Source organism: Ahaetulla prasina, chromosome 2 (assembly GCF_028640845.1).
Source record: "Ahaetulla prasina isolate Xishuangbanna chromosome 2, ASM2864084v1, whole genome shotgun sequence".
Lineage (NCBI taxonomy): Eukaryota > Metazoa > Chordata > Lepidosauria > Squamata > Colubridae > Ahaetulla > Ahaetulla prasina.
In genome coordinates, this window is record NC_080540.1 from 12,046,795 (window position 1) to 12,066,519 (window position 19,725).

At 45.9% G+C, this 19,725-nt stretch overlaps 1 protein-coding gene across 3 annotated transcripts in view; it reads left to right on the top strand.

Moving 5' to 3' along the window:
- The window catches only part of NOTCH4 (notch receptor 4), a 76,722-nt gene that overhangs the window by 25,625 nt on the left and 31,372 nt on the right, over positions 1–19,725 (top strand). For all 3 annotated transcript variants that reach the window (XM_058171641.1, XM_058171643.1, XM_058171640.1), the window contains exons 9-14: positions 1,171–1,372; positions 5,325–5,470; positions 5,576–5,728; positions 8,572–8,720; positions 13,117–13,221; positions 13,462–13,549. In XM_058171641.1, coding sequence (XP_058027624.1) covers positions 1,171–1,372; positions 5,325–5,470; positions 5,576–5,728; positions 8,572–8,720; positions 13,117–13,221; positions 13,462–13,549 — 843 coding nt within the window. The remainder of the gene's footprint in view (positions 1–1,170; positions 1,373–5,324; positions 5,471–5,575; positions 5,729–8,571; positions 8,721–13,116; positions 13,222–13,461; positions 13,550–19,725) is intronic.

Here is a 19,725-nt window from a genome sequence, read left to right on the forward strand (position 1 = left end):
AATAAAGAATATTTAATTGGGGAGGGGGGCTTCCTATAGTTGTTCAGTGGAGCAACAGCATGGGGGGGAGCTGTCTTTGTGTCTGGTTGTTTGGCATGAAATTCCCTATAGCGTCATCTTGAGGGAAGAAGTTCAGACAATGTATGGCCAGGATGTGAGGGGTCTGTCAATATTTTCACAGCCTTTTTTCTGACTGGTGCAGTATACAGGTCCTCATTGGAAGGCAGGTTAGTTGCAATTGTTTTTTTCTGCAGTCCTAACTCTCCATTGGAATCTGTTGGCCTGTCCTGTTTGGTTGCAGTGCCAAACCAGACAGTTACAGGGGTACAAATGACAAGCTCAATAATTCCTTTGTAGACCAGTATTGTCATCAACTCCTGGGGCAGCCTGAGCTGTCTGAGTTGGCGCAGGGTAAGTTTTGGATAAGGGTAAGGTAGAATAACAACAACAACAACAACAACAACAACAACAACAACAACAACAACAACAACAACAAGAGTTGGAAGGGACCTTGGAGTCCTTCTAGTCCAACCCCCTGGCCAGGCAGGAAACCCTACACCATTTCAGACAAATGGTTATCCAACATTTTCTTTAAAATTTCCAGTGTTGGAGCATTCACAATTTCTGCAGGCAAGTCGTTCCACTGATTAATTGTTTTAACTGTCAGGAAATTTCTCCTTAGTTCTAAGTTGCTTCTCTCCTTGATTAGTTTCTACCCATTGCTTCCTGTTCTACCTTCAGGTGCTTTGGAGAATAGCTTGACTCCCTCTTCTTTGTGGCAGCCCCTGAGATATTGGAACACTGCTATCATGTCTCCCCTACTCCTTCTTTTCATTAAACTAGGCATACCCAGTTCTTGCAACCATTCTTCATATCTTTTAGCCTCCAGTCCCCTAATCATCTTTGTTGCTCTTCTCTGCGCTCTTTCTAGAATCTCAATATCTTTTTTTACATCGCGGCGACCAAAACTGAATGCAGTATTCCAAGTGTGGCTTTACCACGGCATTATGAAGTGGTATTAACACTTCGCGTGATCTTGATTCTATCCCTCTGTTTATGCAGCCCAGAACTGTGTTGGCTTTTTTAGCAGCTGCTGCACACGGCTGGCTCATATCTAAATGGTTAAACATCTAAAGAAGAAGAGTGATGGTGTCAACGCTTTGTCCCCAGGTTTCGAGGGACTTCGGTGCGAAAGAGATGCCGATTTCTGTCGTGGTGCCCCTTGCAAGCATGGAACCTGTATGAATGTCCCCAGCTCCTTCACCTGCGTTTGCGCTCCGGGGTTCACAGGGCCCCTCTGCAAGGAATTCAATGACCCTTGTTGGACGTTTCAGTGCCTTAACGGAGGCAGCTGTCGCGGGACAGAATCTGGGTAAGGATGGATCCGTCAGTTCTTCAAGGTAGACTGGACTAGGAAACCAAAGTCATGTATGTAAATATAAATTTACTTTTATTAAAGTAAAATAAACATACCTTTATTATAAGGTTATAGTGCTCAGTGGCTGTCGTGTCCCACTCCTCCGCTGATGGCCGGGTCAGGGAAATCCGAATCAGGCTTGCCTCTGCAGCTCTGCCCAAAGTCCTAGCAAAGTCCTCAGAGCAGGCAGGAGACCAGAAAGTGACTTCAGCAAGATGAGTTCGACTTTGCCTGACTCAGAGACTGCCAGAAAGCAGATCCTTTATATAGGCCATGGGGTGTGGCTCCGTGACTCAGCACTCATTAAGGCCTGCCCCTCCCTTCCTTCTGTTGCCTCCGCCTATCCAGTCTTCTGATGCGAGGGTCACTCCAATCAGCAGCTGTTGGAAATAAACTTTCCTCAGGCTCACATGCTGTGGAGGAGGGGGAGGGGTCTAGCTGCTCCGTTTGCCTGGGCATGGAGCCAGGGCTGGGGCCGGGGGGTGCTCCCTCCTCTGCAGCCTGCTTGGGCATGGAGCCAGGGCTGGGACTAGGAGGTGCCCCCTCCTCTTCAGCTTGTCTGGGCATGGAGCCAGGACTGGGGCCGGGAGGCATACATTCCTCCGTGTTCGGGAGCAGATAAGAAGGCCCCGGCTGCTGTGAGAGCGGGCAAGACACAACAGTGGCTAAGATGCTGAGCTTGTCGATCGAAAGGTTGGCAGTTCAAGCAGTTCAAATCCCTAGTGCTGAGTAGTGGGGTGAGCTCCCGTTACTTGTCCCAGCTTCTGCCAACCTAGCAGTTCGAAAGCACGTAAAAAATGCAAGTAGAAAAAATAGGGACCACCTTTGGTGGGAAGGTAACAGCGTTCCGTGCACCTTTGGTAGTTAGTCATGCCGGCCACATGACCACGGAGAAGTCTTCGGACAGCGCTGGCTCTTTGGCTTTGAAACGAAGATGAGCACTGCCCCCTAGAGTCAGGAACGACTAGCACATATGTGCAAGGGGAACCTTTACCTTTTACCTATAAGGTCATAGGAACAGAACCTTGGAAGTCTCAATGGAGTTCTTTCCTCCCTCCCTCTAACTTTGTGAGAACTAGACCACACCAAAAGTCTAGGGAGATTCTCAGTCATCCAGGTCACGGTTGTTCCAAAGGTGCTTTTTCAGGAGGCAACTGGACTTTTTTGGGTTTTTCTTTGAAGACCTTTCGCTTCTCATCCAAGAAGCTTCTTCAGTTCTGACTGGATGGTGGGGGAATGGAAGGATTTATACTCCTTGCAGACAGCTGGTCATTTGCATCCTTTTTAGAGAGTCGTTGAGGCCACTTTTTTTTAATTTATTTATTTGCATTTATATCCCGCCCTTCTCCGAAGATTCAGGGCGGCTTACACTGTGTTAAGCAATAGTCTTCATCCATTTGTATATTATATACAAAGTCAACTTAATTGCCCCCAACAATCTGGGTCCTCATTTTACCTACCTTATAAAGGATGGAAGGCTGAGTCAACCTTGGGCCTGGTGGGACTTGAACTTGCAGTAATTGCAAGCAGCTGTGTTTAATAACAGACAGACTTAGTCTGCTGAGCCACCAGAGGCACTTGGAGGTTTATCTATTTCCACTACTCAGGGGACTCTGAAGACATATTTGTATAAATATAGGGTCTTAATTAATAGTAATGGGTTCCTAGCAGTTCGCTCTGGTTCTTAGACCCGGTAGTAGCAGCAGTGGGAGGCTCCGCCCACCCGCCCAGACATCATCACGGGCATTCAGCGCATGTGCAGAAGCACTGCGCGCAAACAAAGCGAGTGAACCGGTAGCAAAGGTAAGTAGAACCCACCCCTGGGTCTTAATTTGAATGAGGTGGTCTATAAATAGAGATCGAGGTATCCATGAAAAACAGTCATAAGACATTTTTTTCCAGTGTGAGTATAATTTTGGAATTTAATCTACTGTTGTAAGTCAAGGACTACCTGTATTACGCATGCAACACACATTAAAAAACAGTCACCATTTTGAAACTTTGGACCATGCGCTATAGATTGTGAATCTATTCATCACATCCGGAGGCTTCCTTTTTTATTAAACGTTTGAGGATCAGAGACCTAGAACCATGGAAAAAAAAATAAAACTGGTAGATGTAGTATTTATAGGTATACTCAAAACCATTTGTTTAATAGCAGTTTGAAGTTATGCCGACGATGAAAAAAGTGACTTACAACCGGTCCTCGCACTTATGACTGATGTAGTATCCCTAGAGATATGCGATGAAAATCCAGGTTCTTTGTGCAACCCACATGTATTTACAATCGTTTCAGTATTTTGGATCATGCAATCTCCATTTGTGACTTCACAGCCAGCAAAATCAGTGGGGAGAAACTGGATTTGTTTAACCACCACATGATTCACTTAAGAACGGCAGTGATTTGCTTAACAAACATGACAAAAAAATCAGCCTGACTCAATAAGTAACCACCTTGCTCAGCAATGGAAATTCTAGTCCCAGGACTACCCTAGATGTTTTAGATGTTTTAGATGTTTTTATGGGTTTTTTAATTTTTAATGAGTTTTTTAGGATTTTAAATGTATTTTAAATTTGAGCCATATTTGAATAAGTTTTTTAGCTACTGTTTTATCTGTATTGTGTGTATTTGATTGTTGTTTTATTTGTCTGTTCACCGCCCTGAGTCCTTCGGGAGAAGGGTGGTATACAAATTAAAATATTATTATTATTATTATTATTATTATTATTATTATTATTATTATTATTATTATTATTATTATTATTATTATTATTACCTACATATAATTTTACCTTCCCAAATCCCAGAATAGAACCTCAGTTTAATGCTTCTCTAGCTTAACAGATTTCAAACTCCCTGAAATTCCCATCCAAGCAATTCCCAAAAGGGCCCATGAGGAGCCTGTCTGCGTCCGAGGAGTCCAATCAAGCCCATTAAAAGCCATGCGAAACAAACGCACCTTTATTGGCACAATTCCCTTCATTAGCACAGCAGCATCTTTATGCAAATTGCCCTCCTTAATCATTTGTGTCAATTAACATCATTTGCATCACAGTATAATTGCACATATAGACATGTACGACCTAATTTGCATAATGTGCATTCTATTAGGAGTTAAATCATGCAAATTGCAATGGAGAGTATGCTGGCATTTAATAAAGACCTGCAGATGACATAAACCTTCTCCCCAATTTGGTCTGTGAAGCTGTGATTTCACTGTCATTCTTCTGCAGAAACCTTCCAAATTTCCTCTAAAATAATGCTAATCAGAACCATTTCAGGTTTACCATGGCCATGAGATGGGACACCATGTTTAAAATAAAATAAAATAAAATAGCGAAGCAAAGCAACATTAAAAAATGTAAAATCTAAGAATGTAAAATATAAACATGAAATAAAAATAAAATATCAAATAAAATATCAAATAATATCAAATAAGATTAATAATAAAATAAAATATCAATTAAAAAATAAAATGAATATAAAATAATTTACAATCTAAAATCTAATCTAAAATAATCTAAAATTTAAAATAAAAAATAATAAAATAAAATATCAAATAATATTATTAATAAAAGTAAAATATAAAATTAATAATAAAATAAAATATTAAATAAAAAATAAAATGAATATAAAATAATCTAAAATCTAAAATTAATCTAAAATCTAATATAATCCATAAAATAAAAAATAATAAAATAAAATATATAATATAATATTAATAATAAATATAAAATATAAAATTAATAATAAAATAAAATATTAAATAAAAAAATAAAATGAATCTAAAATCATCTAAAATAAAAAATAAAATAACAAATACAAAAAGAAAAAGAAAATATAAAATATAAAATAAAATAATTTTCTCTTTCTCCGCCCCTCCCCTCCCCCCTCCTTCTCTCCCAGACCACTTTGTACCTGTTCACCTGGATGGACCGGCCAGATGTGCGAGACAGAGGTGAATGCTTGCAATTCCAGCCCATGCCACCAGAGGGCTACTTGCTTGAGCCGCCAGGGATCCTTCCAGTGCATCTGCCCCAGCGGCTACGTAGGTAACACGGTCTGAATCTGTCAGTTCCTCCTTTGGGCAGCCCAGCAGCTCTCAAACACAATGGCTCCCTTCCATCCTGGATCACCAACTCTTCCCTCCCTCGCAGGGGCAGCGTGCGATGCAGATGAGGACGAATGCTCTTCGAGCCCCTGTTTGAATTCTGGAACTTGCCTTAACAGCCCTGGAAGTTTTCACTGCCTCTGCCCCAGGGGTTATTCAGGACCCAAATGCCAGGTTACCCTGGACCTTTGCTCAGACTGTGAGTATCTAGCAGCATCAGCTCTGCACAATTTCTGGAAAAATCCCCTTGGCTGATTCTCTCACACGTCTTTGCTCTGCAAAGTGCATGTTAAATGTGAGAGTCCAAGGTTTTTTGGAATATTTCTTTTATGTTAGTGTTTTTCAAACCAAGAAACTTTTTAGGATGGTTGGACCTAAACTCCATGCTGACTGGGGAATTCTGGAAGTTGAAGTCCACCAATATGGCTCAGTCTGTGAAAAAAAACCCTGCTTTATGTGATGGAATACGCACTTTGAAAGGACCAAAAATTGGAGAGGATCCCAATGTTCATTTTATTACTTTCATTACTATTTTATTAGCGGTTTTAGTCACCAATCTCTAGTAGCCATAAGGGTCTCTAGATCAATGTTTCTCAACCTTGGCTTTTTTGAGATGTATGGACTTCAATTCCCAGAATTCCCCCCAGCAATCTAAAAGATGTTGAGGTTGACAGATGTTATATATGTCTCATGTAGAACTGTCACCTAAGATCATTGGAACATAGGTAAAGGTAAAGGTTCCCCTCGCACATACGTGCTAGTCGTTGCCGACTCTAGGGGACGGTGCTCATCTTCGTTTCAAAACTGAAGAGCCAGCGCTGTCTGAAGATGTCTCTGTGGTCATGTGGCCGGCATGACTCAATGCCAAAGGCGCACGGAATGCTGTTACCTTCCCACCAAAGGTGGTCCCTATTTTTTCTACTTGCATTTTTACGTGCTTTCGAAACTGCTAGGTTGGCAGAAGCTGGGACAAGTAATGGGAGCTCACCCCGTTACACGGCAGCACTAGGGATTCGAACCGCTGAGCTGCTGACCTTTCGATCGACAAGCTCAACGTCCTAGCCCCTGAGCCACCGCGTTATACATACGTTAATAGGAAATTTTGACAGAGAGAACAGATAGGAAACCAATGATAGGCAGTCCTTGACTTACAACCTTAATTGAGCCTGGAATTATAGTTATAAGTCGTTTATTTATTTACTATTCAATTCTTATAGCTGCCCATCTCAGTCAATGACTCTGAGTGGCTTATAAAAAAATACAATTAAAAACATTTTAAGACAATAAAAACAGTAAAAATATCCAGACGATACAGCTAGGAAATGGGGCCCTTAATGCATTTGGCATCCTAGGCACAGGAAAGTAGCCATGGTTTATTAAGTAGATCACCATATGACTCTGCCCAATTTTTCCAACTTTTTTGCGGTGGCTGTTAAGCCAACACCGCAGTCATTAAGCAAACTCGCTTTCTTCAATGGGCAATCTTGGCCGGAAATTAGAAGTAAACACCGGAACCTGGCAAAAAAACCCCACTGAAAAATCACAGGATGCTACAAATAGCCATAAAGGTGAGCCCATAGCAAAGCACTCAAAATGCAAACATGCAACTCTGTGTATTTTTTTTTATTGAAAAAGTTTTACAAAACTTCCCCCCGCTTTCCCCCCTCCACCCCTAGCCCCTCCCCTCCCTTCACAAACCCCTCTCCCTCACCCCCCGACTTCCCGGCCTGGAACAAACACAAGGTATAGTTAAAAATAAAACAAACATATGCTAAAAAAATTTCCCTCCTAACTGAATTGTACTCCTACAACTCTCATCAATTCCTAACCTCCCCCAGCACAATCAAGAATAATACATCCTAATCATTCAAAGGCAGTCTGATAACTCTTAGTCTGATATCTGTTTTGAATATAGTCAATCCATTTTTTCCATTCATTTAAATATCTTTCTTGCGTATTGTCTTTCAAAAAGGCTGAGATTTTTGCCATCTCAGCCAAATTGGCAACTTTCAATATCCATTCTCCTATTGTGGGTACTTCGTTTTTCTTCCAATACTGTCCTATCAGTAATCTTGCCGCTGTTATTAGAACTCTGTGTGTGTATTTTGTGTGAGGCGGGATGGTTCGTAAGTAGCTCTGAGGAGGTCCATTGTAACTTCGGATGGTCACTAAGCGAGTACTGCTTGTTACCATAAAGGAAGACCCCTGTGTGAAAGCATTACTGATATAGACACAATTCCAACTCAGCCTGAGTTCTGATTCTAACTATTCACAATTCATGTCCATTTAACGGAGCTAGTGAGACTGAAACTCAAATGTTCTGTTTCAAACTGCTAAATAAAGTCAAATTTCAGGACACGTTCCAAATTTAGTAGTTTTACATTCTTAAATTAAGACCATCATCCTTGCTCCACTGGATAATAAAGCATTTATTTACTGTCAAGAATAAGAATTATATAGTGTTGGCAAGGATGCTACTTTCTTTGCGCCCAGGGGTGAAATCCAGCAGGTTCTGACAGGTTCTGGAGAACTGGTAGCGGAAATCTTAAGCAGTTCAGAGAACCGGTAGCGGAAATTTTGAGTTGTCCGGAGAACCGGCAAATATTACCTCTGGCTGGCCCCAGAGTGGGGTGGGAAAGGAGATTTTGCAATATCCTTCCCCTGGAGTGGGGTGGAAATGGAGATTTTGCAGTATCCTTCCCCTGCCACAACCACCAAGCCACGCCCACCAAACCACGCCCACCAAACCACGCCCACAGAACCTGTGGTAAAAAAAATTGAATTTCACCAATGTTTCCGCCCCTGCTCCTGTGCTTTTAATTCCATTGTAACAGAAAGAAATAGAATAGGTAAAACTTTTCTTATTATTGTATTAATCACCCAAAGAAAGGCTCAAATAGTAAAATTCTGGATTTTATGCAGTTTTTCCCCACACATTACAGAATGCAGCCGAATAAGCAGGCGGCATCTCAAAACCCTTCCTGAGCTAAATGCCTGTCAGCTTGGGTCTCCCCATCTGTTTGTTTCTACCACATGCCACAGATCCTTGCAAGAATGGAGGCCAATGCAGAGTGAAGGAGTCTGCACCCCACTGCCTCTGCCCTCCAGGATGGGGTGGCCCCCAATGCCAACACAGGACCAAGCAGAACGGAGACAACTGCACGGACCAGACAGGAAAAGGTGGTTGCCAGGTGAGTTTAGAACACAGAGGTAACAGAATAACAGAGCTGAAGGGGCCTTAGGGGTCTTCTAGTCCAACCCCCAGTTCAAACAAGAAACCCTATACTATAAAACCCTATGCCTGTTACCGAATGCCTCCCACCGACCCGTACGCTCACACAGAGAGGGACTCCTTAGGGTGCCGTCCGCCAAGCAATGTCGGCTGGCGGCCCCCAGGGGGAGGGCCTTCTCTGTGGGGGCTCCCACCCTTTGGAACGAACTTCCCCCTGGACTTTGGCAATTGCCGGACCTTCGGACTTTCCGCCGAGAGCTGAAGACCTATTTGTTTGTTCGCGCAGGACTGGCATAGGATTTTAAATAGGATTTTAATTAGTTTTAATGTTTTAACGTTTTAAAATTTGGGGTTTTATTCTAAATGTTTTAATTGGGCCATTTGTATAATAAGTTTTTTAAATTATGGTTTTATGTGTATCCTGTTGTTATTTTTTATTATGGCTGTAAACAGCCCTGAGTCCTTCGGGAGAAGGGCGGTATAAAAATTTTATTATTATTATTATTATTATTATTATTATTATTATTATTATTATTATTATTATTATTATTATTATTAATAATAATAATAATAATAATAATATTTCAGATAAATGGTTGTCCAATCTCATCTATCAGGTGGGTGATGGCATCTACCTGATAGAACAGTGAGGGTGAAGATTCAGGGCTTGGCACCTCAAAATTTTGGAAAATGCCTAATTTGACTCTGCTGGGGTGTCATTCTCCCCTCCCCCAAACAAAAGAGAATTCTCTATAACCGTGATGGCGAACCTACGACACTCATGCCACAGGTGGCACACGGAACCATATCTGTGGGCACGCGAGAGTTGACCTAGCTCAGCTCCAAGGCAGAGGCACGCGCCGGCCAGCTGATTTTTGAGAATTTTGAGCCCACCAGAAGTCGGGAAACAGGCCATTTCTGGCCTCCGGAGAGCCTCAGGCGGGTGGGGGAGGCTGTTTTCACACTCCCCAGGCTCCAAGAAAGCCTCTGGAGCCTGGGGAGGGCGAAAAACGGACCTACCAGGCCCACCGGTTACCTTTTTGAGGTCGCGTGCCAAAAGCAGGGCAAGCGCAGGAGGGTCCCACCTGGGGCGGGAGGGGGTGCAGAGGGGTGTGAGCACACACATGCATGACCTCCCCATGCTCCCTATGCTTTTGGCACGTGACAGCAAAAAGGTTAGCCATCACTGCTTTATAAGATGATTTATATTAAAAAAAAATTAGTCAAATCATGTGATGCTAGCAATAGCAATAGCACTTAGACTTATATACCGCTTCATAGTGTTTACAGCCCTCTCTAAGCAGTTTTTATGGTGTCAGCATATTGCCCCCCGACAATTTTGGGTCATTTTTTTTTTAATTTGAATTTATATCCCGCCCTTCTCCGAAGACTCAGGGCGGCTTACAATGTGTCAAGCAATAGTCTTCATCCATTTGTATATTATATACAAAGTCAACTTAATTGCCCCCAACAAACTGGGTCCTCATTTTACCTACCTTATAAAGGATGGAAGGCTGAGTCAACCTTGGGCCTGGTGGGACCTGAACTTGCAGTAATTGCAAGCAGCTGTGTTAATAACAGTCAGACTTAGTCCGTTGAGCCACCAGAGGCCCCTATTTTACCCACCTCGGAAGGATGGAAGGCTGACTCAACCTTGAGCCTGGTGAGATTCGAACTGCCAAATTGCAGGCATCCGGCAATCAGCAGAAGTAGCTTGCAGTACTGCGCTCTAACCACTGCGCCACCACGGCTCCTGCTATGTACTTTATAAAGAAACGTCAGATAATTATGAAAACAACATGTAGCTTAAACAAACTCATTTCCAGGGCTCCGGAGTTTGCATGAGAACACGGCCCTCTCGCACAAATTCCTGAAGGTCTGAAGGCTGTCCAAGACCATACCCAGTGGTGGGATTCAGCCGGTTGTGTCCGGTTCAGTCAAACTGGTAGCGCCGACTGCGGCAGCCCCCGCCCACCAACTGTTGTGTCTCGTCCGATCTCACCACCACAGCCGGGGTCTGCTTATCTGCTTCCGAACGCTGAAGAATGTCCTAGCATGCCTCCCGGCCCCAGCCCTGGCTCCATGCCCAGACAGGCTGAGGAGGGGGCATCTCCCGGCCCCAGCCCTGGCTCCATGCCCAGACAGGCTGAAGAAGAGCAAGTATCTCCAGCCCCCAGCTCTGGCTCCATGCCCAGGCAAACGGAGCAACTAGACCCCTCCCCCTCCTCCACAGCATGTGAGCCTGAGGAAGGTCTATTACCAACAGCTGCCGAAGACTTGCGTCAGAAGACTTGATAGACGGAGGCAACAGAAGGAAGGGAGGGGCAGGCCTGGATAAGTGCTGAGTCATGGAGCCACACCCCATGGCCTATATAAAGGATCTGCTTTCTGGCATTCTCTGAGTCAGGCAAAGTCTAAACATATCTTGCTGAAGTCACTTTCTGGTCTCCTGCCTGCCTTGAGGACTTTGCTAGGACTTTGGCAGAGCTGCAGAGGCAAGCCTGATTCGGATTTCCCTGACCCGGCCGTCAGCGGAGGAGTGGGACACGACACCAACCTGGATGTAATGCTGTCCTATTTAGTCACATTTTGGAGGCTGTGCACATGCGTGTGAGGCACGCATGTGAGCATAGAGCATGTGCAGAAGGTGGCGTGTGCGAGCAAAGCGAGCATATGCCCGCATGCTCACATTTGCGAACTGGTAGGGAAAGTAAGTGAATCCCACCTCTGACCATACCCCATTCTCACATAGCCTCCATAGCCTACAAACATTGTGCAAAGGCATGCCCCATTTGCACACAATTTTTAAAGGCTCTGGAAATGTAAAATTTGTTACTATCGGTTCTGTGGATGTGGCTTGTGGGGGTGTTGTAATGTGACTGGGTGGGCGTGGCCAACTTTTTTTTTTTTTACTTTTAAAAGCATTTTTTCTACAACCTCTTCGGCTGAAGAGGTTGTAGAAAAAATGCTTTTAAAGGGATCTGACGATCCCAGCTGAGTTACCTGATCAGCAGAACCTTTTAAAAGCATTTTTTCTACAACCTCTTCTGCCAAAGAGGTTTTAAAAGCCTCTGACGATCCCAACTGAGCCGCACAATCATCAGAGGCTTTTTTAATTATTTTTAAAAGCATTTTTTTGGCCGAAGAAAAAATGCTTTTAAAAGTAAAAAAAACCCCTCTGATGATCGTGCAGCTCAGCTGGGCATGGGCTGGGGAGCGGGGGCAGGGATTTTTGCTACTGGTTCTCTGAACCACCCGCCACCATCAGTACCGGATCGGGTGATCTGGTCTGAACTGGGAGCATTTCAGCCCTGCTTTGGAGGCCACACAAGAGCACACCCTGTCCTCCCACAGTGTTGTGTCTGCGCCCCCTGAGCCGGGCTCCCTGCCAGAAAGTGACTCGGAAAGTGAGGGGGAAGGGCTATCAGGACTTACCTCTGGAGCCCCGGCTTCCCTGGCTCAGCTCCAGGAGACAAAGGGAGGCCAGATGGAGGAGATAATGAGGCCTCCGTCCCTTGACTCTTCCACCCCCAGGCCACGCCTCCAGACCTGGCTGATGGCAATCAGTCCTGGCTGAACCCTAGGTTTCATAGGCAGGAGAGGCGGGAACAACAGAAGCAGGGGTGGGACAGGCCTAGGAAGTGCTGAGTCACGGAGCCATACGCCACAGAGTATAAAAGCAGTCCTGGCTGCTCTGCTGCTCCGTGACGAGCAAAAATTGAGCTGAACTCTTTGACTCGGAGAAGTGAGCTGAACATTTGGCCTGGATTGCTGATTTCCTGGTTGCCTGGCAACCCCAAGATAAAAGGGAGACTTTGGCAGGCAGCTGCAGATTCCCTGCCAGGACTGATAGCAACCATGAACTCAATTACGGGCTCATTTAGCCAGCTCGCGTGGCTGAGGCCGGGAGGGGATTGAACACACAGCCTCCACAATCTCAAAATTTTTTTCATGAGACCATGTTTTTGAGAATAGTTGTCTGGTGTGGATGATCGGTGGCCTGTCACCCAAATGCGGCGTGTCACTTCTGACACATGTGTCATAGCTTCGACATCACTGTAATAGATCCTTGAAACTCTCAAGGAGGGAATGTAACCCAATCGGAGTTGTGGGGTGGAAATCCCCTTTCCTTTCAACTGTAGCTGCCCCTCTATGTCATTGCGTGGAAATCCATTCAAGGACCTTTGATGTTGGTCTGCATAGCAAGCAGCTGTTAAAAATGCACGGGGTTGGTTGGTGGTATGACTTACTCTGCTCCACCCAGGGAACATGTCCAGTTCCTCATTTCCAGTCCTCGTTTCTGACTTGATTTTCTTTCCCGCCGTTTGTGTTGCTCAATTTGGCTTAAATTTTAGGTTAAACGTCTCAATCCTAAGATCAGGTCTACCGTGGAACCCAACGACAAGGGAAACAAGCTCCGGTTTGCTGGACGTGTCCTTGGAGAAGCTGACCGAACCTCTGTAAGTGATACTTGAATAGAATAGAATAGAATTTTTTTATTGGCCAAGTGTGATTGGACACACAAGGAATTTGTCTTGGTGCATACGCTCTCAGTGTACATAAAAGAAAAGATACGTTGGTCAAGAATTGAACCGGACTTGTTTCCAGTGACACTGTGACTTTGAATGGTCACTAAATGAACAATTGTAAACCGAGGTCTACCTGTAACGACGAATCTGCTGACAATTCTCTCCTTCCAGTGTCCGCCAACACAAAAATGTCTCAATGGAGGAACCTGTAGCAAGACGGCAGACGGCTTTCGATGCTCGTGCCCACCAGGAACAAAAGGTGAGGGAGAGATTTGTGTAGGCCTGAGCAAATCACACACAGCCAGGAACAAACAATCTGTAAGGGGCGTGCATAAGAGCACAAGCGTGCCTACCGTTCCTGTCCTATTGTTTCCTTTCGTTAGATCCAATTAATATAGTTATTACGTACTCATGCTTCTATACATGCTTCTATATTGTATAGTTATTTCATGCTCATGCTTTTTTTTTTTTTTTTACATTTATACCCCGCCCTTCTCCGAAGACTCAGGGCGGCTTACAGTGTATAAGGCAATAGTCTCATTCTATTTGTATATTTACAAAGTCAACTTATTGCCCCCCCCAACAATCTGGGTCCTCATTTTACCTACCTTATAAAGGATGGAAGGCTGAGTCAACCTTGGGCCGGGCTCGAACCTGCAGTAATTGCAGGCTACTGTGTTCTTAATAAGCCTTAATAACAGGCTTTTACCAGCGTGAGCTAAACCGGCCCCTATGCTTATATATACTGTGTGACAAAATAAATAAATAAATAAATAAATAAATAAATAAATAAATAAATAAATAAATAAATAAATAAATAAATAAATAAATAAATAAATAAAATCAACTGCCTCCCACAATCAAAGTTGGGGGGGGGGAGGGTCAAGCCTCAGGCGGAACACCCCATATTAAGATAAATTGAGGTAATATATTCTATGCCCCAAAGAGCATATGGGGCTGGGAATGAGCTGCCATGTCAGCCTAAGGAAAATGGGGTGTGTGCCCCACGCACTACAAAAGAACCAACACTTACAAGACACTTCCCTGAGGGAGATACCGTAGTTTTCAAAGTATGAGACACTCTGGACTATAAGACACACCTACCTTTTTGGGGGAGGAAAACAAGAAAAGAAATCTTCAGATTAACAGAGTTGCAGGTCATCTAGTCCAACCCGCTGCTCAAGCAGGAGACTCTGTACCGTTACAGCCAAAGGGTTGTCCGATCTCTCCTTAAAAACCTCCAGTGATGGAGCACCCACAACTCACTTGCGGTCGTAAGTCGAGGACCACCCATAAAGTACAGGTAGTCCCCGAGTTACTGAATCTGCCTCTGCCTCCCAGCATCCATCTGACCTGTTTGCCCTGGCCCATTTGCTATGGTCCATTTGCCATGGGCTGTTCACTGTGGCCTGTTTGCTACTGCTGCAGCCCATTTGTTACTGCCGCGATCCGTTTGTTGCCACCGTGGCCCGTTTGCCGCCACGGCCGCCTGTTTGCCACCGCCTGTTTGCTGTGGTCTGTTCACTGCTGCCATGGCCCATTCGGCATGGCCCGTTTGCCATGGCCCATTTGCTGCCAGCGCAGCCCATTCGGCGCAGCCCGTTCACCGCTGCCCGATTGCTGCAGCCTGTTTGCCACCGCTGTGGCCCGTTCACCACCGCGGCCCATTCTAGAACACCTGATCAATGCCACACCAACTCCCCTCCCCCCCGCCTCAACATTCACTGTATAATTTTTACCCATTTTTAGGGAGGGGGAAAGTGTGTGTTCTACTCTGAAAAATACTCTGATATACACTTATAATATATCACTGATAATTGCTCTCTTATGGATATTCAGTCAGCTGCAGCCGCGGCTGACTGAATTCGGCCGATTCAGTCAGCTGCAGCCGCGGCTGACTGTTGGAGGCGAGTTATTGGCCCCAAAGGATAGAGTGCGCAACTCGGGTGTTCTCCTGGATGAACGGCTGTCGTTTGAAGATCATTTGACGGCCGTCTCCAGGAGGGCCTTTCACCAGGTTCGCCTGGTTCGTCAGTTGCGCCCCTTCCTTGATCGGGATGCCTTGTGCACAGTCACTCATGCGCTCGTTACCTCCCGCTTGGATTATTGTAATGCTCTCTACATGGGGCTCCCCTTGAGGTGCACCCGGAGGCTTCAGTTAGTTCAGAATGCAGCTGCGCGGGTGATAGAGGGAGCTTCACGTAGCTCCCACATAACACCACTCCTGCGCAGACTGCACTGGCTACCTGTGGTCTCCCGGGTGCACTTTAAGGTTTTGGTTACTACCTTTAAAGCGCTCCATGGCTTAGGGCCTGGGTACTTACGGGACCGCCTGCTGTTACCTCATGCCTCCCACCGACCCGTACGCTCACACAGAGAGGGACTTCTCAGGGTGCCGTCCGCCAAGCAATGTCGGCTGGCGGCCCCCAGGGGTAGGTCCTTCTCTGTGGGGGCTCCCACACTCTGGAACGAGCTTCCCCCTGGCTTACGCCAAATACCTGACCTTCGGACCTTCCGCCGCGAATTAAAAACACACTTATTTATTTGCGCGGGGCTGGCTTAAATTTTATTGGTTTTAAATTTTATTGGTTTTAAATTTTTTTGCTAGTAATTTTTAGTGGTTCATGTTTCAAAATTTTAGGCCAATTTTGTAATAAGTTTTTTAATTCGTATTTTAATTGTATATTACATTGTTTGTTTTACCTGGCTGTACACTGCCCTGAGTCCTTCGGGAGAAGGGCAGTATAAAAATTGAATAAATAATAATAATAATAATAATAATAATAATAATAATAATAATAATAATAATAATAATAATAATAATAATAATATAAGTATTTTGAATACATCCAGAGCGATTTATCGGAGTGTTCAGAGCAGTGTTTCTCAACCTCAGCCATTTTAAGCCGTGTGGACTTCAACTCCCAGAATTCCCCAGCTGGGGAATTCTGGGAGTTGAAGTCCACACGGCTTAAAATGGCTGAGGTTGAGAAACACTGGATTAGAGCCACTCTTTGTGCTGGATCACACAACTGCGTTGCCAGTTTGGACCCACACTGCTTCTCCCAACCCAGCCTCTCATCATTTTAATTAAAAGGACCTTTTGCCTAAAAAAAAAACGAAAACTAGTGAGGTTGACTGTGTGGATGAAGAACAGAGGAATCTGATGGTTCTTTTTGTCCTTCCAGGACCCAATTGTCACCTGGATCCCTGCTCTCTAGCCAGCCCTCCCTGCTACTATGGTGGGATCTCGAGGCTAAGGAGAACCAGAACCGAGCTGAAGCACGCTGGTCCCGAACCCAGCAAACTCAGGGCAGAAGCGGAAATGGCAAACACGCCGCCCGCACCGTACAACCCGGCAAGGAGAAATGGGAACATATGACCCGTTTGAAAGCTTTCTAAAGCCAACGAACTACAGGGGATCCCTGATAACCGATAAGCGGGCTTACTTCCTAAGCCATTGCGGGCGGATGTCAGATTGCGGAAGCCCTGGCAGAGCCAACGCCGATACAATCGGTATCGTGGCCGACTCTGCAGACTTTGCTGAAGAACCATTTCGCACCGCGCCGTCCAAATCGTGCAGCGGTTTGAATTCGGAGAAACGTAGACAGATGGGCGAGTCCGCCGGTGACTACATGGCGCTTTAAGAAGGCGTCCAAGGACTGCGGATACGAGACTTAGGCGAAGTGCTACTCGAGCAACTCATCCGGTCAAGGACATCCGCCTCTGGCGGCGACTGCTAGCCAGGAGCAACCTGACACTAGCCACCGCTCTGGGCGAGGCCAGAGCACACGAAATGTCTACTAAAGCAGCAGAGACTCTGCAAAAGCCTCTTCAATCCAAGGCGGGCGCCAAAGCCAGCGCCCAGTACACCAGGAGGAGATTCAGTCCGAATCCGAAGGTGAGGCGAGGATGAGGAAGGGGTCTGCCGGACCGAGAAACGCGACACTGAGGACCGTGGCGAGTCACGGAAGCTGCGAGGGCAGCATCAGCGCCAACGCTGCAGGTTTAAAGACGCAACATGCGGTGTGTGGGAAGAAAGGACACTTAGCTCAGGTTTGCAGAGCGGCCCAACCTTCCCGCCGAAAATTCAAATCGGCCAATCAAAACGCTGAACCGGAAAGGCGGCCCGCGATTGGTTCAAACAAGAAAGGCGAGTCTAACCAAACGACTGTCATTATAGGCCGCCTCAACCAAAGTGGAAAAGAAGATTTTCACAAAGCCCAAGATCGAGAATCGGTGCAGGCTTGAAGTGGACACGGATCAGCGATCACCATCATGTCCTGGGACACCCTGGCGAAGTCGCTGCCGTCCGTCAGCGGCGCCATCTGCAAGCACAGCGCTACGAGTGCACGACTACCAGGGAATCGCATCCCTGTTCGAGGGACCACCTCCGTCCAGTCGAGTCTGGCCCTCACAAAAGACCCTGCCCATCACGATCGTCGAAGGAACTCTGCCCAGTCTGTTGGGACTAGACTGGTTTCGTGCCCTGGGCATGGGAGTGACTGGCATCTACAGAAGTGACTGCAATTTGAAAGACATTCTCTTTAACGAAGATGTCTTCAAGGACTGCCTGGGCAAGTACAAGGGACCCCTATTTCCTTCAACTTAGACCCCAGGTAGCCCCATTAGGCTTAAGGCGAGGAGAGTCCTTTGCCCTAAAACCAAAATTGATAAGGAGCTGGACAAGCTCATAAATCAGGGGTTTTGGTGCCAGTCGATCACGCAAAGTGGGAGACGCCAATCACCCCATCAAATCGGACGGGTCAATTAGAATTTGCGCTGACTACAAGGCGACGCTTAACAAAGCCTTACAGAAAAGCGCGTGCCGGTTCCGTGGTGCAACATTTATTGCACTCCTTGGGGCAAGGGCAAGTCTTTGCAAAGTTAGACTTGGCCCAAGCCTACCAACAACTGCCAGTAGACGCCCGCACAGCGAAGCCCAAGCGATTGTAGCGCACAGGGGGGCATTCAAGTGCACCCGATTGCAATTTGGGGTTAGTGTGGCACCAGGGCTGTTCCAAAACCTGATGGAACGACTACTGCAAGGGCTCCCAGGGGTAGTTCCCTACTTCGATGATGTCCTAATTTCAGGGGAAAACATGGAGGAATTGGGGGAGCGGTTAAGAAAGGTCTTGAGCATTTTCCGGACAGCCGGGTTAAAAGTCAAGACAAATAAATGTCAGATAGAAATTGAATCGTCGATTTCTTGGGCTACCGGATAGAAAAGAAAGGAATTCACCCTACTGAGAGCAAAGTTAAGGCAATTAGGAAGGCTCCAGCGCCCAAAAACAAAGCAGAGCTGCAGGCATTCCTGGGATTGGTTAATTTTACGGTCTTTTGAAGAACAAAGCAACCGTTCTTGGAACCGCTGCATAGGCTCTTAGGGAAAAATACTGTTTGGTCTTGGGGAAAGTCAGAAAATAGGGCTTTTGAAGCAGTAAAGAACCTGCTCTCAAGTGATAGCCTGCTCATCCAATATCACGACTCACTACCCCTAGTGCTGGTTTGCGACGCGTCCCTTATGGGGTGGGGGCTGTACTCAGCCATAGACTTCCAAACGGCACAGAAGCCCCTATAGCGTTCTACTCTAGAACGATGTCCTCCCCAGAGAGGAACTACAGCCAATTAGACAAAGAAGCATTAGCCATTGTATCAGGGGTCAAAAAATTCCATGAGTATGTCTTTGGGCGGAATTTTGAAATCGTGACTGACCACAGACCGTTACTGGGATTACTGGCTGGCGACCGGCCAACGCCTGTGGCACTTTCGCCACGTTTGACTCGATGGACTATATTTTTAGCCGCTTACTCATACAAGCTGCAGCATCGACCGGGGAAAGAAGTGGGGCATGCAGACGCATTGAGCCGATGCCCACTGCCAGGGGCGATCAAGACCCCACTCCGGGACACCCATCCTCCTTATTGACTCGTTGGACTCTGGCCCAGTCACATCAAAGGAAGTGGCTCGGCATCATACCGACATTGTGTTAAGGACTGTACTCGGTTGGGTACAGAGAGGGTGTCATTGCGCCCGGGCTAACGGTTCAAAGAATTTGTTAAGAAACGTGATGAGCTCTCGGCTCAAGGGGGGTGCCTGTTATGGGGTGATCGTGTAATAATTCCTGTTAAGTTAAGGGGCAAGGTATTGGACCTCCTCCACGAGGGTCACCCAGGCATCGTAAGGATGAAGGGGTTAGCTAGAAGCTATGTATGGTGGCCACTCATGGACGAGAGATTGCTGAGAGGGTAGGGAAATGCCAAGCTTGCCAAGAGTCCAGACCGCTACCCCAACAGCCCCAGTCAGAGAATGGGAAAAGCCCCAAGGGCCTTGGTCAAGAATCCACATTGACTTTGCTGGCCCCTTTCACGGCCAAACATTCCTAGTGGTGGTGGACGCATTTTCCAAATGGTTAGAGATCATACTTATGAAGTC